We start from the raw sequence: 27,954 nt of genomic DNA, 5'->3' as shown, positions 1-27,954 counted from the left end.
ACAAATACATAAGTAGAAAGTGGTTTCATCAGTTTATTGCTTTTTGCAACCTGAACTTGCTGCCATTTCATGGATGGTCGAGTCTGTGCAGGCATATTCAATGCAGTATACACTACCACAGAGAACAATATTTTATCACAAGCCATAAAACTGGTGGGAAAACAACCTAATCCTACATCAACTTAATTTGAGAATTTGACAGTAAATACAGCATCTCCAAAAAGCTATTGGCATTTACATTAATCAACTGATTATTTTCAAAGTTACTGAACCAAGTGCTCTGAAACACGTACTTCCAGTGTATTCAGGATGTCCTCCCAACACACACATTCTGAAATCTTCCAAAATTTCACTATTACCAAATGAAATTAAGGTACTTCCAGTTTAAATACCAGGAGAAAGTAATTAGTGCATTTTAATACATTAACTAAAAGACTATCTGTACAAAACTCTTCACACTTGAAATATTTTTAAATTAAACAATATAATTATACTTACAAGAAAAACATAGACTAGAAATTTATTGCTAGTACAAAAATGAATGCATTTCACAGAGGAGAAATTAGATTAATATTATTGCTATAAACACAAACAGTGTCAGAGACAAGAATCTGATTTTCAAATTTGCTCACTGTCCACAACTGGCTTTCAAGGACATGTAGGTACATGGGACTTACAAAAGATGAGGTCCACAACTTTCTTCAGAGTTATACTTTATGTTTTGATGTCATTTTATTGCCTTTTAGTATAAAGGCAAGAGGCCTTTTTCACATACTGTAGACTGAGTAACAACACTACTCAGTGCAAACAGTTATACCTACTACTCTACTAGTAACAAAATGAAAGTGAACATCAAAACCTGCTTACAGAAGATCTGCACAGTCCAGTTTCTTTGCAATGCACTGATTTCCAGTCACAAGAATATGTATCTATAGCTTTTTTTTTTTTAAGTATGCTGTTTTCAGCAGTTATCTAGCTTGCTACTAGACCATACTACTTTCTCAAAGTGATTTTCTTAACTTACACACACTCACCCAATTGCTGACTTAAAAGCTGATCCAGGAAAGCCAACAACTCTACCTCTCCCTTCAATTAAATAGTCAACACTAGTATTCATAAGGGTTATCATCATTGTGAACTATTAAGGTTATGATATCTGCAATTAGTTACTTAAGGATCATAAAGTAAACCAATGGAAATTTTAACCTAGTCATAGATTCTATTATTGCTAAATGGAAGATTCATACAAACCAGTGTTTTATAGAACCAGCAATTTCAAGTCACTCAAAAAAAAAAAAAAAAGGGTAGATTTTGTATTAATGCCACTTCTTTAATTGGGGTAGGTGAACTCTGCTGCAAATCAACTAGTTAGAAACATTTATCTGGGTCTTAAGGAATGGAAATGACAAGTGATCTGGTTCAGGTGAAAGCCTCCTACTGGCTAAATCCTCTTATAGTGTGCCCTGGGCCCAAACATGCTTCATGATAAAGCAGGATTCTAACCCAATACACTAATGCATCAATGATTTTAATATCAATCATGAACGCCAAAGTACTTACTATTCAGTTATTGCCACAACAGTTCCTTTTCCTTCACCTCCACTCCCACATTCCTCCTCTACCCCCAAAAAAAACACTAGCACAAAACCAAAAGAATACAAATACTTGAGGGGGAAACAAAACGTTCAAGTTGCAAGAAATTAAAGATTTGAGAAGCATACACCTTTCTTTTCATGGCATGCATGAAAAGGAGTCCTACACCACGAACTGGATTGACAAAGACAGTAGTTCAGTGGAAAATAACTCTTGTATGCTGTTAGACAACTCAGGCCAGCGTTGTGCGTACCATATACATCTGAAAACAAAAACTCTGCTTTTCTTCAGACAACTTAAAACATTAAATATTTTAAATGGATCTCTTTCAACTCCAAGTTGTATTTACATAGTTATTCACAAAAACGTGCAAAGAAAATCTGACATCAAAATAAATTTAAAAGTCCAACAAACTGAACTTGACGTTAAAAAAGGCAGCAGAGATTCCACGTCCATTTTATACACACTTTAAACTACTACTTAGAACAGTGAAAAGGTTGTTCCAGCTGAACCTCTGGAAATTTAACAAATCCAAACCATGCCGCACTTCAATCACTAGCTGCCTTTGACACAGAATTCACAATGTATCCCCCCAGTGAGGTCTCTGACAACTTTTTCTTTGATCAGTTTTTGCAGGAATTTTGTTTCACTTGTCACGTTGTGCATAGTTTGTCCGTTCATGGCAGCCATGCAGAGGTTGTTGTAATAGTGCAAAGGTGTGCTGGGCTGATCAAGGTCATATCCAAATCCTGCTAAGCTCACTTCATCACATAAATGTGTGGCCAGAACAACTGCTGTGACCCCAATTGTAGGTACATTCTAAAAAGGGGGGGAAAAAAAAGCCTGCTGAATTCAAACATTTTCCTTTGCCAGTTTTTATAAACACTTTACAAAATTTAACGGTTTTGTCTATTCCCTCTCCTCACTTAAAACTGAAATCAATTAAACAATCAATTAAAACTAAAATCAATTAAAACTAAAACTAAAAATCAATTAAATGATCAAGTAAAACTAAAAACTTCAGGGCCAAATACTACTACAGCTTAAGTATTTGCCTTAAACAAGACTTCTGGCTGTCAACACTAAATTTTTTTTTTTTCTATGAAGGCAAGATGCCCTATTACTGTGTAGTTAAACTACAAGTGAACCCTCGCTCCAAACACTCAAACAACTCCTGACATGCAATTAAACTTGACGTTTCTTGATGTATGCTTACTTCAGTCTTGAGCAAGAGGCTCTCTAACAGCATTCTTCAGAATATGACTTTTCACTGAACAACCTGTGAAGAAGGCAAGTATACTACGATACCACTAAAAGATACATAGCTTGGTATGTTATGTTATTTCGATAAAGGTGAGAAGATCCTTCAAACATTTGTACAATAACGCTACCATTAAATGCTTTCACAGAAAAGATGAAAGACAGTGGTTATTCAGTATTTTTCATAGTTCAAGAGAACTAGTGACATCCAATTTCTCAAACAAATAATTAAAGTAACAGAAATGCAGTGTAAAATTAAACTAGGCAATTCATTACTCCATACTATTGCTGGAGCAAAGGACAGAGGGAGGATATAGCCATCAGTTGTTATGGAGCACACTGGCATACACAGCAATTCCAACAGTTGGAAGGTTGCTTTACACTGGCCTGGTTTCCATACTTTCTGCTTTCCCTGCAGCTGGAGACACATCTATCTATAGCCGATTGCTGGTTTGACTTAACAGGGCTGCTCTTAACACACTTAACATACATCAAATGCATTTTTTGAATATTTAACACCAGCCACAATGATGTGCGAGTGAACACACTGTACTGGAATGAATTTATGTCTCACTGCATCTGAATGCTTTGTAAGACAGGAAATTTCATGTCAGCATGCACAGGCATAATACCTCATCTAAAAAGGTGAGCTGAAATCCTACTTTGATTTTACACAAGAAAATACAAGCATCTTTTGAGAGCGCATTAATTTCCCTATTACATGAGACCAGCTCTGAAACTGCACAGAGAAACTATATTGAACAAAAAGCACAAAACTTTTTTCAGTTTCTTGTTTTACTTTGTATTAAATAGTCTCCTTCTCCTAAAAGAAAACTTCTTACCTTATCCCAACCCCAGAATTTTGATCGAGGTTCAGGAAACTGTAAAATGTCCAAAGCTGTCTCTTTGATGATGACTGGATTCAGAATCCGAAACTGCTTTGCTGTAAGAGGAATTTTCTCAGCAACCTCCTTCCAAAAGAAGAGTCGCACCCACAGAGGCTAAGAGAAAGAAAAAAATAGTTCAGCAAAGGGGTACTCTGAGACTGCAAAGTGTATGGCAGACACGGTACACAAGTTATATAATTCATCAGTGATTCTGAGAAATTCAGGAAACAGTTTATAGCTAAGGTGGTTCGGGAATACCAGTATACAGCTCAAGTGACTGACCCAAAAGAGGAAAAATCTCCAAAGTATTTGGAATTGCAGAGAGGACAGCAGAGGGAAAAGTTGTTTATTCTGAGTAGTTGACTGCACATTGTGTTTCATCAGTCAACATATCTACCAGCACCTCCAGTTCTTTGGCCCTTCCCCAGCACAACTGAGCAGGCACCAATATTTAAAGAAGTGGGAAAGGGAACCACAGTTTTCCACAAACATTAACCAGGCGTTCTGAGGCAAGCACTGGATTTAAAACAATTTTGCTCAGGCTTTGACGCGAACAGCTGTTGTTTGACAGCATCCACCTAGCGATAAATGTAACGCTTCAGAAGAGGGTTTACGCAAGGCTCAGCAAGCTAGATTTCAATCTCATGCCACTTGCAGTCAATTAGATGCATGCTAATGGAAAAAAATATACTAAATCAGGCTTATTTTACAAGTCTTTCCATATAATGGGTAACACTAAGCAAATGATAGAACTGCTATAGCTGCAACATAGACCTACATTTTTTTAAACAGGCTTTAAGGTACAACCCTAGAGCAGCTTAAACTGATGAAATCTAGGCTGCTATGGTCCCATCTTCCCACCCATACTCTGAATCAGTTTACTGAAGTACCAATACCTGCCCAGAGAGCTGATCCAACTGAAAGCCTAGTATTTGAAAGGAGAAGTATGTTTTCAGTTCACAGAATCACAGAGTGGTTGAAGTTGGAAGGGACCAGTGGAGGTCAAGTGGTCCAACAACCCTGCTCAAGCAGGGACATCTAGAGCCAGTTGGCCAGGACCACATCCAGACAGCTTTTGAGAATCTCCAAAGATAGAGATTCCAAAGCCTCCCCAGGCAACCTCTGCCAGTGCTCGGTCACCCTCACAGTAAAAAAAAAAGTGTTTCCTGATGTTCAGAGGGACCCTCCCGTGTTTCACTTTGTGCCTGTTGTCTCTGGTCCTGTCACTGGGCACCACCGAAAACAGCCTCGTTCCATCCTCTTTGCATCCTCCCCTCAAGTATTTATGCACATTAATAAGATTTCCCCCAAGCATTCTCTTCTCTAGGCTAAACTGTCCCACCTCTCTCAGCCTTTCCTCATAGGAGAGATACTCCAGTCCCTTAAGCATCTTCATGGCCCTTCCGTGGACTCTCTCCAGTATGCCCATTCCCAGATCAGTTCCCAAAACTGGCCCTCTACACCAGCAAAAACACCAGAGCAAGCATGAAGGTGGGAATGAGCAGATCTGCCCCTAAGCCATGCAAAACAAGAAAAGGTACTCTTTTCTTAAAGCACATACTTCAATCTTCTAACTCACTAACAGAGGATGCTGCAGATGCCAAAAAGCAATCACTCTTTCAATCCCCTCAAAACAAATTTTAATACAGAAAGCCATCCTTGTACTAGTCATTCTTCAAAACCAAATTTTAAAACATGAAATAGCTAGATAGCTTGTAAGACAAGTAAATTAGGGATTCAACTCAAGTTAGAAAGCTGCTGGTCATCAAAATTACCATACTGCTGCAGGGAAGGTCATAGACCAACATTGTCTCATCCCTGGTAAAAAAAAAAAAAAAATCAGGGAGTAGAAGTTCTTAAATTTGTGCAAATTCATGCATTCAGGAAAAACTACCCTCTACAAAACATACTCAGATTATTCAAAACAAGGCACACACTCTGGGCTAAAGTAGTAGTAGACAGTCATGGTCAATATTAAACAGGCCTTCCATATGCTCTCATGTTATAAAAATCACAGAATTAAGAAGGGAACTTGGAGTACCTAAACTAGCATGTATCAAACTGTTAAGAAACTTGACAGGCTTTCTTCTAAATCTCTCAAAAATTTAGAGCGCTTGTTTTCAATCTGTGGTCAGAGAAACTTAGCTACTGGTTTTCAACTTGCAAAAATTACCTGCCTGCAAATTGAAAGAGGTAAAAACCACCAATTTAAAGAGCGTTTGGAAACATGGAACCCTTCTATCAGTTCCTTAGGCATCTCTGCTCTTCAAATACTCAGTGAGAAATAAACGATGTCTTAATTCTGGAAGCACAGACAAATGTGAACTAACAACTGTGATGCTTCAATTACACATTAACTGCACGTTTGCCTATTGTAGCAGCACAGACTTTAGCTGTTAAAAAAAAATAAAATGACTAGTATCCAGAAGTCTCATTTCTACTTCAGGCTCTGCAGACTTGAACAAGTCACTTAAACCTAATCTGAAATGAATTCCACTTTAGTGAACACCCAATATGTCACGTAGCATGGTGCAAACCACCAATATCTGCAGGAAAAAAAAGTGTTACTGTCAGCACAGGGCTTCAACGTGAATGCTGGTACCAACTGTAACTAGGAGACAGAGCTAAAAAACCCACAAAGTTACATAAAAAACCCTCAGTATAATAAAACAGAAAGTAACAGATCAGTCAGCTTCTTAAGCATTAGAAAAAACAACCAAACAAAAACCACAGGTACAAAACACTGCTACATTACATACCAAGGTTTCATTTTTTACCATTGCTTGAAGCCAATTGAAATCAACACTTTTAAACAAAACAGCCACAAACAAGCTAGCAGGAGGATACTCATGTTCAGAAAGTGGGGCTCCTTCTGGGTAAGTCATCCGTATCGTAGTTTTGTTACCAACATGATCTGTGTATCCTTGAACTGGTGCATCATTTAATCTAACAAAAAAAAACCAGAATGGAGAGAAACTGTATGTAATAAGCATACATTAAATCTCATTAAAACATCAGACACTAAGCAAAGAACTTCTATTTGGCCCACAGATTTTTAACAGCGTGGAATACAGTGTTTTCTCAGTATCTCCATGTTCCTTACCTCACGCACTTATCTACCCCTTACCTTTGAGAGGAAGCCAATGCTATTTCTAAATTAACTGGCGCAAGTGCAAAACTTCAAAAAGAAAAGCTTGAACAGAAAAGTTACTTAAAACAGCATCACAGAATTTCATATTCATTGCCTTGTGCCAACTCAGAAAGGCTTAAAAGAGGAACGGAAAGAAAACACAGGAAGTCGCCAAGTTGCCTTCATTTTTATATCTATACAAATACACACACACAAGTATTACACACAGAAAGGCAGTCGAATTATCCCTTCAATACAATGTAATGCATCCTGTGTAATGCAGCCTCCTCATTGCAGCTCACCAAAATTTCAGATGCTAGCACACTGCTGACAAGAACAGCCTCAGCCAGCTCCACCAGTTCTGCAGAACAGTGTAAATCCTGCAAACTTTCCTGTATCAACAGAAAAGTCACCTTCATGCTGCCGGTCCTAATTTCAGAGAACAGTTACTGCAAGTTCTCTGCCCCTCCACAAGCTGACAGGTTTGTTTACCTTTGTATAAGAGCCATTGACTCACTGTATCAAGCCTTCTCTTTTTAAGAAGAACAAGTCTTAGTTTACAAAGCAACTTGGGAAAATGTTTGTATTAAATTTATTTGTGACTTTACATGATTCAAAATACAAAGAAGGAGAGTTCAAACAGTAATGCTCAGAAGGCACGAATACAGAGCATGTATTCATTTAATTCAGACATTAGAGAACAGGTAATCATAGAAAGCATGCACCTTTACAAGATCTTACATGCAAGATCATGTAAAGATAAGGAAAGACAAGCATGCTATACAGTGTGTAAGCAAACTGTATACTAAAACACCAATTAATACTTAATTGTGTTTGAAATAGCTGTTATAAAAAACCTTCAAACAAGCATCCCAACTAACCAATGGGAAAAAGGCAGGGGTTAGTCCTAAAGCCTACCTCTGAAAGCTTAAAAATATGAACAGATAAAAACAGGATTGTCTACTTATCTATGATTTCACTGGTTTCCATCTCATTTTTGCCCATGTTTTGTTGTATCTGAAGTCCAAAAATAATTACACTGAATTCCTGTCTTGTGAACATGACAATTTATTTTGCTCCCAAGACTTCAAATTCCATCAAGTCACAAGACAATTTCTCAAAAGCACTTTCAGAAATAGCCTTATAAATTGCATAAATGTTGGAGATACTTTCTCCTAAAAAAAACAAAGTCGGCTCATAAAGTTGAAGTAGTTGAAATCCTTAAATGAAAATTACATACCTTATAACAATATCAAACTGATTCAATAAGTGACCCAGCTCTGATCCATGAAGAATTCCACCACTGCCAACAACAACACAACGCTTACAGTGTTTTGACTTCAAATCTTCTGGTAAATCATGCTCAGGTAAGAGTTCAAGGAGATTTTTAAGCTTATCAAAGAACTTGTGAAATCCAAAAGGAGGTTCATATTTAAATAAAGCTTCTTCTTCATTTACATTTTTTCTTACAAAGGGAGATATGTCCATGCGATATTTCTCCGCAAATAACTTTCCCATTTCTTCCTTTACGTAAGAAGGTCGGCACTGTTCCTGCAATGCAATGCTGGCATACTGTTGTGCTCTCTGAAACAAAACATACATGATTTCAGTCAGAAAAGCCAGCTTCAGGAACATACAAAGCCCTCTTAATGCAACCCACCAGCTGACCACCAGCAGTTTAGCAAACACAGGGGTTTATAAAGAAGGCTTAAACATGGAAATACAAGACTTTTTAAAGCATTCACTCAAATGCAGATACCTGCAAAGGAATGCCTCTCCACCCAATCACTTAAATCTGGATAGGAGGTTTTCTAAAGAATAAATTAGGTTAGTAAAAGTGGTAAGTGAAAATGAGCTATTTCAGAACACTTGTACTGTTATTTACAAAAATAGATTAAAAAAATCTAGATGTACCTCTACCCATCTAATTCAGCAGCAAGCAGAACTCTACTCCACTGCTCAATTGCATGAACTGAGTTCTGCCTGCAGTAGGATTTTACCAGGGACACATCCACTGGGTAAAACTTCTGTGAAGTGGCAGGCTGGGATTCCTTACTAATCAAAATGAAGCAACACTTCTTCCATAAGTATTGCTGAAGTGGTATTGCTAATGATGAAAACACAACTTTAAAAGGAATGCAAGGTGGGGGCGGTTCAGGTCTTCTTTCAAAGACTAGTCACCAAAATAAAAGACTACAGTTCCATGTTGCATAAAAAGATTAAGCTGTCAGATAAAACCACACATTGATCTGGCTCATTTAAAAAAAAAAAAAAAAAAAACAACAAAACACCACACCCAAAAAACTATTCATGTACATTTTTTAGAAATCTGTAGCGGCAAGCCAGTATCTGATGTAAGGAAGAAGAGAAATAGCAAAGGTATTATTTCTACCAGTTAAAATAAAATCTTTTTGCATGTTCTCTTCCTCAATACAACTCTGCTGATCTTTCCTCCAGTGTAATTAAAAAAACACATGAGCAAACACAGGGGCCAGAGACTCAAGGTTCAAACCTAGCGCTAACTCAGTTCTTCTGTATTGTTAAGGAAAGGGAAGTGTGTATCTGGGTGCACAAGGAGGGAAGTTGGTTTTGGTTGTTTTTTTTAAAAAAGCACAAGATAGCTCTACAGAACTGCCTCTGCCACTGTTAGAAAGGCCTCTGCAAGTTTGGGCATAACCACCACACTTCTTCCCAGGTAAGGCACAACTAAGCAACTTCATGCTGTACTGTGCCAGCAAGAGTCAATGCATCTTTGGAAAAGCCTCATTTTTAAGGCTGATAGTTGTGCATCCTATCAGTAAAAATTAATGCCAATCCCTTGACAACTGCCCCAAACAGTTTGTGATCAGCCACTACCTAACTAGACAAAGATCAATGTTATTTCCTCATCCTGCATCTAACACAAACAAAACTAATCATGAGACAATGATAAACACAGTCCATAGTCTTTAAGTTTGCTTGGCTTAAGGTGTTTGTTGTTCAGAAGAAAGAATATGATACTGAGAAAAAAGTCAAATGAGAACAAAAGGGGAGGCAAAGAGGCTCAGAAGGGGAAAAACATGCACTGAAGAAGGTGGGAGGTGGGGGAGGATATACATGCAGTGATGCTAAGACAAGACTATCTTAAATCAGGGCTTCTGCTCTACATCGAGTCTTAGCATTGAGACATTCAAAGACAGAAATATAACAACTCTTAAGCCAAGTTAAGTACTGTTATAAAGAGCAAGCACGTTAAGTAGCAAAGGCAGAGAACTGTCACCAAGAATTAAGAGAAGGCTTTATTGGCATGTTACACCAGCTTAAAAGCCACATGCAAAACTGTAGTTGAAGTAGCTGCTGCCTTAAATAAATGAACCAAGAGCTGCACCCTGCTGCACATTTGCCCTGCGATTCCAAAAAAATCTGAACAACTACAAGGCAAAGCAACTGGGGTACTGACCTAGGTAAAAATAAACTTTTGGCTTAACGTATTGGGGCTTGGGGCTTTTGTTAGTTTGTATTAAAGTATGTTACTTTTCATTTGCATCAATTTTCTGATCATCAGTGTCATGTGCACTGACACAATAGTATGATGACATGTCCATTTCAAATGTTATTCTTAACAGTCAGTTATGTCATTTTACCCCTAAAAAATCAACTTTCTCTATGCACTTCTGTTGTCACTCCACAAGAACAAAAAAATAGAAGTTCTGTGGCATGAAATGAAGCAAAATATATTTTCCCTCACAGGATAATTTCAGCATTCTAGGTCTTTCTTATAGATCTTTATAACTCTTTTATTGTCAATTAATAACTTTTTTTAAGCCAAGTTTAAAAAAAAAAGCCAAAAATACCAACCCTTACACGATCGAGGTCCACATACGGCATTTTTGTTCTGTCACATTCTTCGGGGCCAAAATGTAATTTGAGGATATAAAGGAAGCACCCTCCAATCACAAACAGTGCAAGAAATCTAAAAACAAACAGGAAGGTGTAGGGGTGGGGAGTGGGGGGAACAAACCAACTTTTTTTCCAGCAATCCATCAACCGTTAAATGAGTATTTTTAAACAAATTTAAGACAGTTGAAGAACTTCAGGTGAATACTTGCTCTTGATTCAAACCAAGATAAACTATTGCTTTGTTCACTGCAAGTCTTTCACAACTCTTCAGAGGTATCTGCAGGAAAGTATGAACATATATAGATGCTTTGATAAAGAAAATGTTGCATATTGACATTCTGATTTATGCAGTTTTGTGCCTGCATCATAGACTTCAATTGCACCTTTGATGGATCAAACAGCTCTCATCACAAAGAAACGAAAAGTGACCTTTGTTTTCCTACTTTAAAGCGCAACTATTTTGAAATATGTCTTTTCATGCAAGTTAAAAAAAGGATGGAACTTCAAATTGCAAGATTTTGGGCCAACAACCACCACTCACAAAACCTTCAATTCACTGGCAGGCAAAATGCAGAATTTAGATGCTCAGGTGTATGTTGCGAAGCCTAATTTAGCTATTTGCACCCACAAAACATGCAGAAGAAAAAAAACCCAATCAACTTTAAATTGAGTAATATAGACTATCCACATTTTTGATTGACTAAGTTCTCATTCCTAAGGAATCTCACTATTGATTTCCAAATATTCACTTGGCTCATTTCATGTCTATACCAATCTGCAAAAATTGCACCATTCTTTGGTTAGAGTTGTGGTTGTTGCTCAAGTATGTAGTTTGACCTTTATTACTGATTTTAATTTCCTATGGTTTCCTAAGGACTGGACATTTGTTTAAAAGTTGTAAAAAATATACAACCTACTAAGTATTCAGTGCTTCTTGAAACTCTTTCAGATGATGATAATACAGGTTTCCAAGATTTTTTTTTTTTTTTTTTTTTGAGAAAACCTTGTACCATACAGACTAATAGATGCAACCCTGGCACTCAATTTGCAGTATATGCTGCAAAAAAAGGTGATCACTGGAAGAGCAGCACTGTTCTCGCATCCGCTTTAACTAAATTAAATTTTGCTCTGATAGGGGGGTCTAAAACCTTCAGTAAGATGTTAGGCTGCAACCCCTAGAAATCAGCTGACTGGCAGAAAACAAGGGGTTCACAGCAGATTAATGAGGCTGGTTTTCCTCCACAGAGTTTTATCAAATATCTCTAGATTCAGCTGGGGCTGCACTATTCAGATGCTCAAAACACCAGTGGATGTAACAGTTTGGCTTTGGGTTTTTTAAGCTTTAAGACCTAAAAATTCATGTGGCAGAGAAGCATCACAGTAGTGAACTTTTTTGGCTTAAAATGTGGTTCTGAATGTATACTAGCACACACTCATTAATTTTAATTTGATGTCAAAATATAAACAACAGAGTAAGATTTTGTGATGTAGTATTCCAGATGTCTTCATAAACAAATTAACTATGAGGGGATACCTCCCCAATATACCCACTAAACATCCACTGCCCTTCAATTTCTTCAATTATCAGACTGCACAAAAGCCTCAGCATTGTTACTTATCTGGATACAAAAAAGATTGGAAACACTTGTCAGCAAAGTACTGGGATCTCATATTGGCTTGGGAAAACAGATACTACTACGAGAGAGCCTAGGCTCCTCAAAGTGTTTTAGGTGCCCCAAGGAAAGCTGTGTGCCTAACACTCCATTCAGTTCCTCTGGTAATCTCATGCCTTGATTTTTGCATCCTTTTTGTAACTGTCCAGGATAGGGGGAGAGCAACTGACCTCTATGTTGCTGTGACAGTGACACTTACTTGCGAGTACCTTTTAAAAACCAGCTCGGTCTTCTCATCTTCATGTGCAGCCACCTTACACCATTGCACAGGAGGTGAACAATCACTTTTCAGCTTCACAGAGTTATTGTCACTCAGCATTGCTGTAAGAAAGAATGAAAAAAATGATCATAACTTTTGCTGAATTGGAAAAAGTTCATAGGACATCCAATGACTATTAACTTACTCTGTTTCTCAGAGAAGACTGTGATTCTTAGTTATTTTGTCAGGAATAATGAATTGCTCCTGACCTCCTTGTGATAAAGAACATACACATTTCAGATGCACCGCTAGGACATGATTATAAATATCATGTATGTGTTGCCAGGTATAGGTCTTTGCATGATTCATAAGCCTGAAGTCTAATAACTGCGATTACATCAGTTACTGTGAAGCACCATTGTTTGATCCTGGTCAAACACCATTTTGTTTGAGGAATTATTAGACTCCAGACAGGAGAAAAAAAATCTACACATGCTCAGGCCATTTATGATCTTTGAATCAAAATGTCCAAGCACTACGCTACCCTGCGGACTTCAAGCACGCTCCCAGCATGCAGAACCTGTACAAACCATCCCATCCTCAAAACCGGAGTCCATATTTCAGATCAACGCCCTGATTTCCCCAAGGTTAAGCAAATCTGTCTCATCATTGGTCTGAATCTACTGCTGACCTCTTCAGAAGCCCCAACTATATGGTCAGCAACTTCCAACAGCAAGCACCAAAGAGCATGTGCAGGAAATTTTGCCTGGCACACAGGAGGACCAGGAAGCTGCCAGCATGTCGTGGTTTAACCCCAGCCAGCAACTAAGCACCACACAGCCGCTCACTCACTTCCCCCCCCATCCAGTGGGATGGGAAAGAGAATCAGAAAAAAAAAAAGAAAAAAAAAGGTAAAACTCACGGACAGAGCTAAAGACAGTTTAATAGGACAGAAAGGAAGAAACAAATAATGCTAATAATAAAATGACAATAATAATAATAAAAGAATTGGAATATACAAAACAAGTGATGAACAACGCGATTGCTCACCACTCACCGACTGATGCCCAGTTAGTTCTTGAGCAGCGATCCCCCCCCAGGCCAACTCCCCCCAGTTTATATACTAGACATGACATCACATGGTATGGAATACCCCTTTGGACAGTTTGGGTCAGCTGCCCTGGCTGTGTCCCCTGCCAACTTCTTGTGCCCCTCCAGCCTTCTTGCTGGCTGGGCATGAGAAGCTGAAAAATCCTTGACTTGGTATAAATGCTACTTAGCAACGACTGAAAACATCAATGTATTATCAACATTCTTCTCATACTGAACCCAAAACATAACACTGTACCAGCTACTAGAAAGAAAATTAACTCTACCCCAGCTGAAACCAGGACACAGCACAAGGGCAGTTGCTGTCTGCAGCAACAGCTCCCCTCCAACAAATATTGTGAACACAGCAGGAGTGCACAGTGCTCCCTCACAGGTGGCCAAGTAACTATTAGCTAACAAGAAGCAATCTTTCTGCTTACTGTTTGTAAGCTCCCATGAGTTTCTATCAGCATGCTTCAATTCTGATTTTGGAAAGAAAAACGCAGGCTGGCACATCAACTTCTCACAGGCTGCTGCCATTAACCAAAGATGTGAGCAAACAGGGAAACACCATGCAATACCTACCCATACAAGCCTGCTGGTTTTCCCCTCAAAGGAGAAAGGATACAGGCAAGTGTTTTTCCTGCCTTGCAGACCTCCCAAAGGAGCACTCCCTCTGATCAGCCAACCATGGAAAGGTGCAGCCCCATCCTCCACAGTGGAGGATTTCAGCCCTACTCCTTGACTTTGATCTCAGTGCTTAACCCTCTCTGCTCTCCACCGCAAAGATGTTCACACTCTTCTGTTCTCCTGCCAAGAGCTCTGTCACAAGAACTCCTAAAAAAAACAGGGCTAAGGGAAGATTTTTATCTAGGGACAATCTTCCACACTCTCTTTTCTGCTCCATCTCCTTTTATTTTATACGGCTATATGACCCATTTGAATTACCCAGTATTGCCACTTCAAAACACTGTTTATTTGGACAAACAACTGACGTTCTTAAACATCAGGATGAAGGAGTTGATGAGACAGAAGCACCCCCTCCAGATCTCAAATCCAGCCCACTGAAATTTCAGGGATATCTAATTTGGAAGATGACTCAAAGTCAGTCTCTCTTTGCAGTCACACATAATTTCTCATTAACAAATTTGATATACATGGTGGAAGGTCAAAAGCCACAAACTATTGTGAGACAGGGTGGGACAAGGAGAGATAAAGATCAACATCAGCATCTTAAGTCCTTTGAAGAGCAGACAACAGTTAAGTGATGCTTTCTCGAGTCACCTGCAAGTGATCATAACCCACAAAACAGAGCAAGGCAAAAAAAAAAAGCCTAAATGTTTTTTGCCAACAGAAAACTGCACCACTTACCTCAAACATATGTAACTTGGTTATTATGATACTAAGAACCTCAAATTACCTGAAATTACCCACCTAGCTGTATTTATTAATTGCACAGACTCTGAGCTGTCACACTTGTTTGTAGGCCTTTGTCACAAAGCAGCAATACCTTAAACAAGACCTTTTAGCAGCTCTGAAATCACTGTACAAACCAAGGTCAGTACCATTAGGCTCGTCTTGGAACAGGGTAAACCGAAACCCAAGGGCTAAGTGACACCCCTAGGTCCCTCAGAATCCTAGCAGTTAAGCTGAAAATCAAATCCAGCTCCAGTCTTCCACACAACCTGTCAGGACACAAGACAGCAGGTCATAGGAAACTATCATGCCTTACAAGCTCATTTCCTCAGAGCAACACTTCATCTTTACTGGCTGCATCTACACCACTGAATAAAAACAGCACTGAGGAGCAAAACTGGGTGCGGACACCACGACCCCAGTCATCTGCATTGCAATTCCACTTTGCTCTCAGCTAAGATTTGCAGCAAATCAGTCAAGTCCACATGCGTAAAGGCCTAGTGTGCATCAGCAGAATTTGTTACAAGGACCATACCCTAGTGCCAGTCATGGATCACCAAGTTGAATTGCTCTACCTTGAGATGCCCAGTGCCAATCCAGCGGGACTTGCACCATCACCTTATATTCCAGGTATGACAAACGTCCTTCCTGCCACACTATGCAGACAAGGCAACTAAGCACCCCTCATCATTACCTGGGGACCCAGCACCTTCATACCAACACATCTTGGAGACGACAGGTATCCACAGAGATCGTGTTGCCAGCATGCACAGGCAGCAGCCCCAGTTCATGGAGCCTGCCAGCACAGTCACATGTGGCACACAAAACAAGCAGTGATTAGAAGATGCTGCAGAGCTGCAGAGGAGAGCGTGAACAAGGCCTGCAGACCATGTGGAAACTCCAGGATTGCTCCACATACTGCAGAGAGTACACAGAGCCACATCACCTCGGAGGAGACTGGCTCAGACCAGCACAAAAAAGGGGCACTCAGCACTGTTTGGCAAAAGGGAAGGGGATCGCTCACCGACATGGATGGCATATGGCATGGACACGATCGCTGAACACTGCATGTGCCTAAGCTACAACATACAGCAAAACAATAATTACATCTGTCAGTTCCACAGATCTCTACATACATGGCTGGGGAGAAGTATAAAATTGAACTTTTTTTTTTTTTAAAGAAAAAAGCTGAATAAAAAGCAGGAAACAAGCTTCAGCCATTTTCACTAGAGAACAATGCAGGTAATAATTCTCTCTCAGGTAAAAAACATAAAGAGGTAACTGGATCACAGTCTATAGGAACCTAGATCAGAACGGATTCTGCACAAAAGAATCAGTCAGTCCTGCTATCAGGAAATCATTGCAACAACGTACTAAGTGACACAGTGAGGTCTGGCCCTGGTACTGGTAACATTTATGAGGGAACACACTCCAGATTATGCACGTATTTTCCAGAAGTCTGAATCAAATCCATAACATTTTACAGCCTGAATTAGAAGGGTAAGGTTAAAGCCTCACTGCCCTTGCTTTGTTCAAAGCAGGTTTTTATTTCTTTGCAAATGAGTCTTTCCTATTCTAGGACCCAGATTCTCTTATAATTTTACAGAAAGACTTGCTGTGAAAGACTGCTCAATGTATATAAAACTTTTTATTGCCTAATGGCACTGACATACTCCTGGAATCATCCTACAGCACACAATGACACAGCCAATCTCCTCTGCTGTATAAATCGTCAGAGCGCTCTGCAAACAGCACACTTTTAATGATTTCCAAGGGTAAGAATTTCCTACCACAGAATTGTATGCAGAGGTCCTACAACAGATGCACCTTTCATTAAGCATTTCAAAGCAAAGAAAAGGGAAGGCTGCAAGAGATCTGAAAGATGGAGAAGAAACTGAAGAGTTGGAGAGTGATGAAGACAGAAAGGGATTAATGAGGAATGCAAGACTGCAATAAACAAGTGCTATCAGAAAGTCTTCCCTGCCTCTGAGCAAAACAAATTCCAGTCATCCCCAAACAGTTGCTTCACTCATCCTGAATGTGCAAAAAGGTACAAGGAAACACAGAGAATTTAATTAATCACCTCAGCACATCTTTCCAAGTCCAACTCTTAGTATGCTCAATGGTTTTGTTTAATTTGTCTATGTAACTGAAACACTGTTTTCATTTCATTTGCAACAGTTTACTTCAGGTTGACTTTTGTCAGTTTACTGCAGACAATTCCTTTCTTCATCAAGTCAATATACATAGACAGATAGATAGATCAAGTCAAAATACATCTGTCCAGCACAACATTTTTTTAAAATTACCTAAGGTTTGATCCTGCACTCTTATCTAAGTCAGTAAGCACCTTCCACTAGCTGGAATGGCGTAAGAGTGCTCAGAAGAGCATGATCAGCAGTAACAAGCACCTGAGAGCGCACCTCTCCCCACAGTCTTCCTGAGCTTAAAAAAAAAAAAAACAAACCTATGTGTTTACAGAGAGAACCATGGCAGTTCAGAAACCAAGCACCAAAGACAAGCTGTGCCTACAGCATCCAGATTTTGTTGTTTGCATACAAACACCACTGGCAAACACCACTTCATCCTTTCAGAAAGGTGCAGTGCTACAGTTGTTTTGGGAGCCATAAATGCAAATATCCCCATTTGCATACCCAAGATGTCTCAGTAGTAATGCTGTATCACAATAATCACATTTTGCATTGACATTTCCATAGCTACTCATTGTGGTGTAATGAGTGAGGACTCAAGGGACTTAAATTTGCTTTTCATCTACTGAACTTAAGTGATCTGTGTAAAGCTGCTGCGAAAGCTAAATTGTCCATCAGCAGGAATACACTCCAAAGCTTTTTGTGGTGTTATTCATTTCACCATAATTTACTTTTGTCTCATTGTTAGTCTTAAGTAGACAAAATTTCCACACTTGGAATATTTCAGAAGCAATTAATTTAAGTCTTCAGGATGTAATTTTACATGGGAATGCCAAAAACTAAAAAGCAGTACGTGTCAAGTTGCACATGATCACTGCCAAACCCTGAAAAACAGCATACAACACCTGGATTTACCTAAAGACAAAGACTCTCAGCCCCCATTTTTTGGGTGCCAACAGTGTTATCAGGCACAGAGACAGGACCAGACCAGCCTGCATACGAGTGTGAAATGAGGCATATACCTACATCCCCCACCCCCTCCATTTAGCCCCCACACAGGGGATGTTTCCTCTTATCTCCTTTACTCTACCAATCCAAGCATGTTCCCACCTCCCCACATCGAGCGTCCAGTTTACAGCCTCCACGGTCGAGCTCAGCATTTTATGTGGCCAGGTACTGTACCAAATTGACTGTGCAGGCAGAGACCAGAGCCACAGAGGAAGCACCGGCATGGACAGTTACTGTCAGTCGGTAACTCTTCATGCAGAAGCTTATCCCCCAGATCTACGCAAGTACCTGTACTGTTATTCACTACTTGCTCTTACCCCAGCCCATGGGGAAGCTACCCTAGGCAAGCCACTCCTGAAGGCCCAGCAGGACGAGCCATCTTCTGTTGTACAGTTGTACAGCATCTAGCACAACATGATCTTGGACAACACCTGAAGCCCCTAGGAGATGAAAATACAAGTTGACTTTCCCTGTCACAGTACCACCAGAAGTAGTAGAAACAGTAGAGTCATTCGCAAGACAGTCCATCTTAAGGTCTCTGCACAATGCAGCCTTCGAAGTTCATGTAACAAGATCAAGATGTTTGCAGTGTAAAGCTCACAGCAACTGAAACCTGAAAGTCACACCTATATAAAGGAATTACTAATCAAGGACAACAGGGCTCGAGCAAGCAGTGAAACAGAAGGTAAAACTAATGCAAAAACACCCAAAAACACCTGCTCATTTCATGTCCCTTCCTCTAAATCAGAGACACATAAATTACTTAAGAAACACACTTCCAAACCCAGTAAATGATAAAATGAAAGCTACTTGGTTTTGAGCAACATTTATGTTTCAAAAAAGAAAGACAAGGTTAAAAGGCAGAGAAGGCATTTTCACATGGAATAAACTTGAGCAAGATACTCTTCATTGAGATGTTGTGCACATTATCAGCAATTAATTCTGCATGAACTTCCTGTTCTGAGCCTTTTTAAATCAACAAAAAAGCCCACAGACATACTGCTTATGCAAGGAGTTAGAAGAATACATTTAAGAAAATTTAAACTGATTACATATTGTTTCCTGGGACACATTTGGGGAAAACAGATGACAAAAAAAAAAAACTGACAACTACAACACTATTGTCTGTGAATACTTGCAAGAGTTGTGCCCATGAAAAGATTATACATTTTAATCTAGCCTCATTATTGACCAAATAGATATTAATTTTCATTAAGGTTTTCAAGATTGATATAATATTTGAATAGAATGTTATTAATTTATGTAACAATATGAAAAACAGTTTGATAAAATTTATAGTTAGGATTAATTTTGTTTGCTTCTATAGTATTGAAACCCATATAGATTGAACATAAGGGCTGAGATGAAAAAAAAAAAGAAAATTATGGTTAATTAGGTGGTAGGTTTTGTGTTTGGTTTTTTGTGTTTTTTAAACAGATGTAAAAAATGTTTAAGAGCCATCTGTTAAGTAGAGCCTCTCAGTTGAAGAAACCTAAGAATATGAAAAATTTAACTTCTTTATCCTCTGTTCTTTTTTTTTTAAGAAAGTCATTAAAGAACTGATTCAGAAATCAGTATAAAACTCTCTCAGTTCCCTCGCACAGCTTCGATGTGTTCAACTCTCTTTAATGGGCAAAACCATCTTGATTTGGGGAATTTTTAAGTAATATCATTTACTGCCAATTAATACAACTTCTAATCAGTGATTCTAATAATGAGAAAAACAATTTAACCCATGAGTAAACACCTTTCCTTCCCTTTCCACAGGCTAAACTTAAGCCAAACACTTCTCCCCTCCTTGTCTTAATTTCCCTTATTTCTGCCACAGGTTACACAGAGCCCGTCCCAAGTCCTCTGGGGAGGGGACGGGCAGTACAGGAGCTTGGGGTCCTGTGCATAATGGTTTCTGTCTGCAGCTCCTCTGTGATTATCACTGGGTTTCTCCTGCTCCTCCACTTCTTACCAGCTTACCTGCTCTGGCACAGGTGGCCCACAAGTCCCCCAGGGGTGTCCCTCCTCCAGGACTCTCCCTTCCAAGTCTCCTGATCAACCCATGATAACTTCAGATCTTTCCTATGCTTTCAAACTTCATCATCTCTTCACTGGAAACAATAAACCATAATAAAATAAATTTTGCAAATAACCTCTGTCCATTTAAAAAAAGATCATGCTAAACAATTATTTTTTTTTAAATCAACAATGAATCAAGTCCCATCCCAATAATAATCAGGGAGGAAAAAATGGCAATACAAAGAATAAAAAAGCTGAAGCTAAGGACAGTTAGTTGTGCAACCCACTATACATGGAGGACTCCGCAGTTACAAGTGTTGTACAGTCAAACTGCTACCTTACAACTGCAATGGCTTAGAGGTATTTTTATCCATCCGAAACACAGATTATTTCTTAAATACAAAACCAATTTTGAAACATATTCTCTCGTAACTTAAAAGAATTTGTTATTAAAAAACCAATCAACCTGGAACAACACACGATCATCCTCTAGCAAGAGGCACTCCAGAAATTGCAACACAGTGAAGGACTGCCTCACTTTCCAATGACTTCTGCAGAAGTGACTCCAAATTTTTAAGCCAAATTTTAAACACAGGTTTAACAGACCAGGAAAGCTAATTGAGAAGCTGCCCAGAGGTTGAAATTGGATTTAAAACCTATACAGGGTAAGTAAAAAGCCTTTTATCTGAATGGGCCCATTTGCCCATAGTTGCAAAACACTCAGGAAAAAGTGGGGAAAGAGGAGGGACAGACAAGTTATCCCAAAAGGAACTGTTTCTCATTGGGAAATCTCTTTCTTAAACACAATAAACATTGAAATACCTTAAGACCCTTGTTCAATGGTACATGACAAAAATCCCTTAAAACCATAAGCATAAGGAAAAATTCCAGAGATATTAAAGATTTGAGGCAGACTTATCAGGAACATGCTGAGGCATGAGAGACTCCTGCATTATAATCTGTAACAATGTATTAACTGTTGGATATTTATCTTCAAATAATCCTCTGATCATCATCCTAGCACTTCCTAGCAGAAATGGTCAGAAGACAAAGAGACAGCAGCCAGGAAGCTGTTGCAGATTAGGGACTGACAGCTTCTTGCCAGAGGAAAAACTGGAACTAAAGTTAAAAATTAGAGACTTTTGTTAATTATTTCTTCAGTTGCAGCTATATATACCACAGTGTGTATATATATACACACCACAGTAAAGCTGGTACAAGTATTTCAGTATTTGATAAACTTTCTTTGAATATTATCTACTTAGCACCTATTACTATTGAATAAAAAAAGCATTTGGCAGACATGCCTGTTCTGATGAATAGCAGAGTCAATTGTTTTCATTAATTTAGTAAAGTCAATAGAAAGAATACATCCTTGACAGCAGAAAGTTTAGTCTATAACATGGTTATAAGCACCTACAACAGGACATTGATTACCTTAGTGCATAATGTATCTTACAAAATTAACTTCTACTGGTAAGACTTTTCAATCAGACAATAAAAAGTAAAAACCAATGTCATCTGTACAATCTGCAATTCATTTGGTCAAGATCTGTCTCCTCAGAAAATGAGAACATAATACTGAATCCTATACATGTGGATACAATTGGCAAAAAGTGAAAGGAGGAGTAAATGAAAATTTCAGAGCAGCTGACACTCTCAAGAGCACCAACAGAATCGCAGGTGAAAATTATTTTGCCTGGAGGCATGAACACCAGCAAGAAGTGATAGTACCTTAGAGGCATCATCATTTTTCTCTCCTTGCCTTATGATACTCTACTTGTGTTTTCTTCTAATTTTTTAACAGCTCATTCCTACATCCTCTTTGCAACATCAACCACCAACTAACTCATGAAATCATTATTAACCTTACATTATTGTGTCTACTTGCCCAGTCTTTTCCTTTAGGAAGGATACACATATCTAGGCTACAACTTGCTCTTAACCTTGGGTCATCCAGATTGAACACAAGAAAATTTGTTCCAGCTCAAATCTGGTCCAATTATCAGCTTGGAGATGCTCAGAGTGTAACACCATCAATTCCTTTCAGCAGCATTCACAGGAAGCTTTTCGGATATTAATAGTGCCTACTAAAATAATTTTATAGGCAAAGTCTTAGTAAGATTCTAAATGACAGTTGCACGTTCCAAACAGGGACCACCCTCTTGATTTCACTTCCGCCTCAGCACCCTCTTCTCTAGCCAAGCTTCCCAAGCTTTTCTAAGCTTTTCTGTGAAACCTTTTTCAGTTGCTACAAAGTGAGGAACAGCAAAAATCCATAATGCATAAACACAAGAAATATCAACAAGATGTGCTTCAACACTTAAGAGGGCAGCTGATGCTTTGCAACAAACAAAAACAGTATCAGATTTTGGAATTTTTCTGACTCCCAAACAAGCCACAAAAAGTCAGTGTTCCAGCCAAGCCGAAGAAACAGAGGAGTTAAAGCATTGCTGTTGTGAACACTGTGGTATTAAGAAGATAAGTTTATTTCTTGCAGAGGAAGCTTTTGAGCAACCCTCACGGGGATTTTTGGTGGGGTTTTTTGTTTGTTTTAGAGCAAATCCCAGGTTTCATTTTCACGTTACTTGTGTAAGAAACATTGGCCTGTCTGCTCGGGGTATTCAGAACCTGAGGTCAGCCACTCCTCTCAGCATCTGCTGAAGCTAGCAAACACACAGGAAGGATGAACTGCAGCCTAGCAGCAGGCAGCTGCTACTCAGGAACCCTCTCCTATGCAAACCTCACATGCTTCATTCCACAGAACATCCTGCTCCCCAGGCCCACAGACCCTGCAGCTGTGGAAGCACCGCTCTGCTCCAGTGCTTTGAGGAAGAGTCACACCAGCCAGGAGGGGAGGAAGAGAGCACAGTGTATCAGCATATCACCCACCACCAGCTGGACAAGTTCATCCAGCACAAGTGGAAGGTATTTCTGAGCCCCCACAAGGAAGCCAAAACAAATCAGGTCTTTCCCCTTACAAGTGAAGTTTGAGGAGTAAATCTTCCCTAAAAGAAACTGTCAGAAAAGACAGGGCATAGCATTAATCTTTACTGGGCTAAGGAAAAATGCCAGCAGACTTACACAGCCAAGATGTTTCATATTACATCTGAATTATGCAGCAGAATAGCACCGAACAACTGGTAATTATGGAACAATGTTAATAGTACAGCAGCATTTTTACCACAGTATCATCTAACACTCCAAAAGATCATGGTAAAAATCACACTTGAACCTACAGAAGCAAAAGGGGAGATGCAAAAAGCCTCTCATGAAGAAAAGGCTTAAAAGGAAATTGCAATATAGCAAAGAACATTGCTGGAACCAATTTTAGTGCTTAACTTCTGAATTCAAGTCTTCAGGACCTAACAGGTTGCAGAGAGAGGTGATGGGATGGGTGAAGGAAGAGCTGCTCCCAAGAAGAACAGAGAGCTCAGTTTGTCTAGCTTTGCAAAACAGGTTGAGTTTTACCTTAGACACACCAAACACATAAACACCAATGCCAAAAGCAAACAATTCAAACAAAATGTCTGCACACAGGAAAAAGTGGTCATAAATAAATATGGACTATAAGCAAAAGATTCCTGAGTAGCAAAGGAATAGCCTTCCCATGGGAGTAGTGGAAAATAACAGCCTACACAAGTTTTAAGAAAGTCCTTAATAATTTATGAATGACCTTATGAGAGAGAGTTGCGTGCAACAGACTCCCCCGTGACCCTGAAGTCCTATGTCCAAATTATGGTTGTGCAGTTTTGAAGCACTGGATGTGCCCGCTGCAGATGCTTTAATCTGTTGTGTTTGAGTAAGTTTCGTACAGACTTGCTTGTAATTTGCTAATTACTCCATGACAAATTTGAAGGATTGGCTGGGTCTTGTTCAGTAACGTAGCCTTTATCAAAACTCAAGACCTGCTGAAGTTTTCCAGGCTCTCTTATCTAAACAAGATAACTCACCCTCCAGACAACCCAGCTCCGCAGCAATCTTGGCACGTTCCACATTCATTACCTAAACGGATGTATGGAAAGCAAACAAAACTAAACATTTTAGTCCCTTTTCCTCAGTGAAAGGAAGTTTCTGCTATCGCAGAAACTTTGTCTTCCTACATCCTGCCCCTAAGTGCCTGTCAATCATTTGGCCAATGTAATCAAACTCTACGGAAGGGAGGATGCTAAATCCCAAGAATTTCCAGGAAACCAGAGGTAGGACAAGCGCGTTTCTCATCAGCCCGAGGGAAGCAGCCAGTGCACTTGTGTGCACTACTCTCCAGCTGCATTTTGACCTTCCAGTGAAATTCCCTATGTTTGTTCCTTCTTGTCCAGCCAGCAGCGGGCTTGGGCTGCAGCTCAAGGTTTCCTGCTGTGTGATCTAGAAAGGAGATGGTAAGCTCGCTGCAGCAAAACAGATGGAATAACAGTCTGCCGGAAAACTGCACACCACTTCTAAACTGCATCTGTACAGCCCCATCATAAGCTGTGTTTAAAAACACATATCCACTTTAGACACATAAAGAGCATTTATCTCAACAAGTTTTCTTTAGAAAAGTAAGAACTATACATCTTTATTTACCCTTTTTCTCAGAATGAGGCAAAACCAGCCATCTACCACAGGAAAGCTGTTTACCCCCAGTAATTTTATGAACATTTCCCATTCTTTTCCGTAACTGAAGAGAGCTCCAGAATAAACAGCTGTATCAGCCTTATATTTTGACCTTATCTACTGAAACAGAAGAAAAAAAGGGGGGGACGACCAAAAACAGAACAGCTCAGCACAAAAAAACTCCTTCCTGAGCAGTGTTAAGAAAATAAGGTTTTGGCAGCAAACAGCAGAGCTCACTTCTTTTGCATTCGCATCACTCCGGAGCAGGAAAAGACAAAGTGACAAAGTCACCCACATTGCAACTCACAGACAAGTGGAAGCCTATGCATTTCATAAGAAGAAATCGACACAGACCCAACTACATTCCTCTCCCTCCCAGGAGAGGCCCAAGACAGCCCTGACTTCCATCACCCATCCGCTCGAGAACTCCCAACCACCACCTCACCACCCGGAGACCTCCCAGCCTGGCGTCTCCTCGCCTTCCCCGGAACAGACCTCGAAGCACGGGCGCTGCTGACAGCACATCCTAAACACCTCAGCCCCACATCGCAGCGAGGCGGACGCCGCGGCCTTGGCCCGGCTGACCCCGCAGGCCTCCGGGCACCCCCGGCCCAGCTGAGGGAGCGGCGGCCCCGTGGTACCTCCTTATCTCCGGGACGCATCTCCCCCTCAGAAAACACCCCCAAACGTTGGTGCCTTCACGTCCTCAGACCCTTTTCAGCACCGATACAGGCCCTCGGGGCGCTTCTGAGGGCAAAGCCCCCTCAGCACCACCACACACACCCCCTCACCTCAGCACCCCGGCTCCCCGCAGGCCCCGCTCCGCCGCACCGGCCCTCCCCCTAAAAAAAACAAAAAAAAAACCAAAAAAACACAAACCCACCCTTTCTCCTCTACTCCAAATCGCCGCCACCACCTACCTGCACCGGGCTCGGTCCGGTCGCCTCGCCTCCGCATCGGGGCGCGGGAGGGCGGCGCGGCCCCGCCGCAGGTAACGGCTCCGCGGGAGGCGGCGGGGGGAGGGAGAGAGGGAGGGAGGGGGCGCCGCGGCACGTGGCGGTCGCCGCAGCCAATGGGGGCCGAGCGCGGCCCCGCAGCGGGGCGGGGGGGAGCGGGGCCTGCGCGGCGCGTGGCTGAGGGGGAGGCAAGCGCCGGGCCGGGGGGCGGCCGGCGGCAGGAATGACGCAACCACCTCGCTCGCCGGCTTTTTGTGGTGGTTTGTTTTTTTTTTTTTTTTTTTTTTTTTTTTTTTTGGCGAAACGGACCTTTTTCCAGACGTTTCTTTCCTCGAGAAATTGTGGGGTTGGGAGTTCCCCCCCCACACACACACCCCCAGCCGAGGGGCCGTGACCCGCGCCCCGTCCCCTCAGGCCGGCCACCCCTCGCCACCTCAGTCCTCGCTGCCCCTGCAGCGCCTTCACCTTCTCCTTGTGGAAAAACGAGGTCGGTCCCCAAATCACGGCGTTTTAGCTGCTTTTATTGTGTGCTCCCAGGAGCTTGGGTGCGGGAGGGTTTCCAGGCCTCTCCACAGCTGTCTGAGGAAATTTGTTTTCCTGACAAGACACCCAACGCTACCGCAGTAAGCGTAAAAAAATGTCTGTTTTAGTGGTTGACTCATGTAAAAGGCTGCTTGACTTGCAAGAGAGGAGAGGTGACCTTGCAGACCTGCCTGACCGCAGGCATAGAAGTCACAAGCTGAACACCCAAAACAAAAAAAAAAAAGCTGAAAAACCATTGGGGCACAACTAGAAAGCCTGGGTGCCGGCTGCAGGAGGAAGCTGATGAAGCAAGGAAACAGATTAAATCGTTACAGATTGTGCTAGCTAGAAGAATTTTACTGTATTTTTAAACATCTGGCTTATTGCTATGGTATCTAAAAATTGCTCCCTAGCCTAGATGATTGTTGCAAAACAGAAACAGCAATTCCAGACATTGGTGGCTGCTAGTTTGTGAGCCCTGGTATTATATAGTGCATAACATGCTACATCAGCCATGTCAGGAGAGCCAGGTGGATATGCTTGCTCTTAGACAAGGTGGGATAAAACCAGTCCTGCGGTGTCATTCACAGTTAAAAAAAAAGGGTGATGTGGTAGAGCTCCACATCACTTCCCTATGAAGAGAACTACTGTGCATTGCTACACACGTGATTTTCTGATGGGTACGTGTGTTCCCTTACCGCAAGGGATGGATGAGCTCATGTCCTGAAGCAGGATGGTTTACGTGCTTTTGAATTTTAATATAAATGCAGGTGTGTTTTTTATCCATATAGTGGTCTTAGTTCTTGCTAAACAATGTTGCTTAGTCTCTGCAATGCTTGTGTGTTCTGTTGGCTGTTTGGTAGTTTGATCTACAGTCAGGGCAGATACTCCATCACTATTTTGTACATTTCAAGAGAAAATATATATGTCAGAAACAAAATATTTCCTTCTCCGTTTTTTCAGCTATTAGCATCACTGAGGACAGATTTATTTAGGATTAGCTATTAGCTTTAGTCCTACATAATTGCAAGCAACCATTCATTGGTTTGGACTTTCAGATGACGCCAGAAGAGGTAAATAAAAACCCCGACTGTACAGCCAGGCGTTCACAAGGGTGTCACAGGGCCCATCATATCAGGCTTCAGCTGGGAAACAACTAGGCTTTGCAAGCAGCCTTGAAGAAGAGCAGCTGCGACAAAGATGCCTTCTATTCATTTCTTTAAAAAAATGCAGGAGTGATCTCAGTGGGTCAGAAATAAAACCTTATCTGAGAAAAAGCATCATTGTAAGAGAAAAAAGAGCACCGGGGGGGGGGAGAAATAGAAGAAAGCATTTCAGAACACAGTTCACTTCTACCAGAGTGAAAAATTGCTAGAAATAGATTCAGTCAGTTTTCAACTGCTACATTTGCTGCTGAAAGTATGTCACTACGACAGCTTTGACAATGGCAGTGTAATGCATCGTGGCAGTTAATATGTTTGGATTTGGGAGCTGGCAGAGTTGCGGACCGTGCTGCTGCCGGCTCCTGCTCCTGCCACGTGATGTGGGCTCTGAAACACTGCCCACTCTTCCGTGAGAGGAGGCAG

At 40.6% G+C, this 27,954-nt stretch overlaps 1 protein-coding gene across 8 annotated transcripts; it reads right to left on the bottom strand.

Annotated features, from left to right (window-relative positions):
* Window positions 1-9: 9 nt before the first annotated feature.
* ST3GAL5 (ST3 beta-galactoside alpha-2,3-sialyltransferase 5) lies at window positions 10-26,141 on the bottom strand. Of its 8 annotated transcripts, none has more exons than XM_075053190.1 (8): window positions 25,811-26,141; window positions 24,248-24,299; window positions 12,632-12,743; window positions 10,708-10,822; window positions 8,111-8,454; window positions 6,518-6,686; window positions 3,696-3,854; window positions 10-2,412 (listed from the first exon to the last, which is right to left on the bottom strand). In XM_075053190.1, exons 2-8 carry the CDS (start codon window positions 24,294-24,296, stop codon window positions 2,149-2,151), a joined length of 1,212 nt encoding a protein of 403 aa, XP_074909291.1. In that variant the 5' UTR covers window positions 24,297-24,299; window positions 25,811-26,141; the 3' UTR covers window positions 10-2,148. The 8 variants fall into 8 exon arrangements, with proteins under 8 accessions (XP_074909291.1, XP_074909116.1, XP_074909388.1 ...); XM_075053015.1 differs by having other exon boundaries at window positions 6,500-6,686; window positions 25,811-26,132; XM_075053287.1 differs by lacking the exon at window positions 10,708-10,822 and having other exon boundaries at window positions 6,500-6,686; window positions 12,622-12,743; window positions 25,811-26,135.
* Between the last annotated feature and the right edge of the window lie 1,813 nt (window positions 26,142-27,954).

The sequence above is a fragment of the Buteo buteo genome, chromosome 1, assembly GCF_964188355.1.
Source record: "Buteo buteo chromosome 1, bButBut1.hap1.1, whole genome shotgun sequence".
Taxonomy (NCBI): domain Eukaryota; kingdom Metazoa; phylum Chordata; class Aves; order Accipitriformes; family Accipitridae; genus Buteo; species Buteo buteo.
This window is presented reverse-complemented; position numbering and strand designations above follow the sequence as displayed.

What these genes read in the sequence shown, in the direction of transcription:
- ST3GAL5 (XM_075053015.1), bottom strand. Translation starts at nt 24,296, where the DNA reads ATGAATGTGGAACGTGCCAAGATTGCTGCGGAGCTGGGTTGTCTGGAG. An exon ending in ACCGAGCTGGTTTTTAAAAG is followed by an intron (nt 10,823 to 12,631) that starts GTACTCGCAAGT and finishes GTTTGTTTTTAG; the next exon opens with ATTTCTTGCACTGTTTGTGA. An exon ending in TGGTAAAAAATGAAACCTTG is followed by an intron (nt 3,855 to 6,499) that starts GTATGTAATGTA and finishes TCTTTCTCTTAG; the next exon opens with CCTCTGTGGGTGCGACTCTT.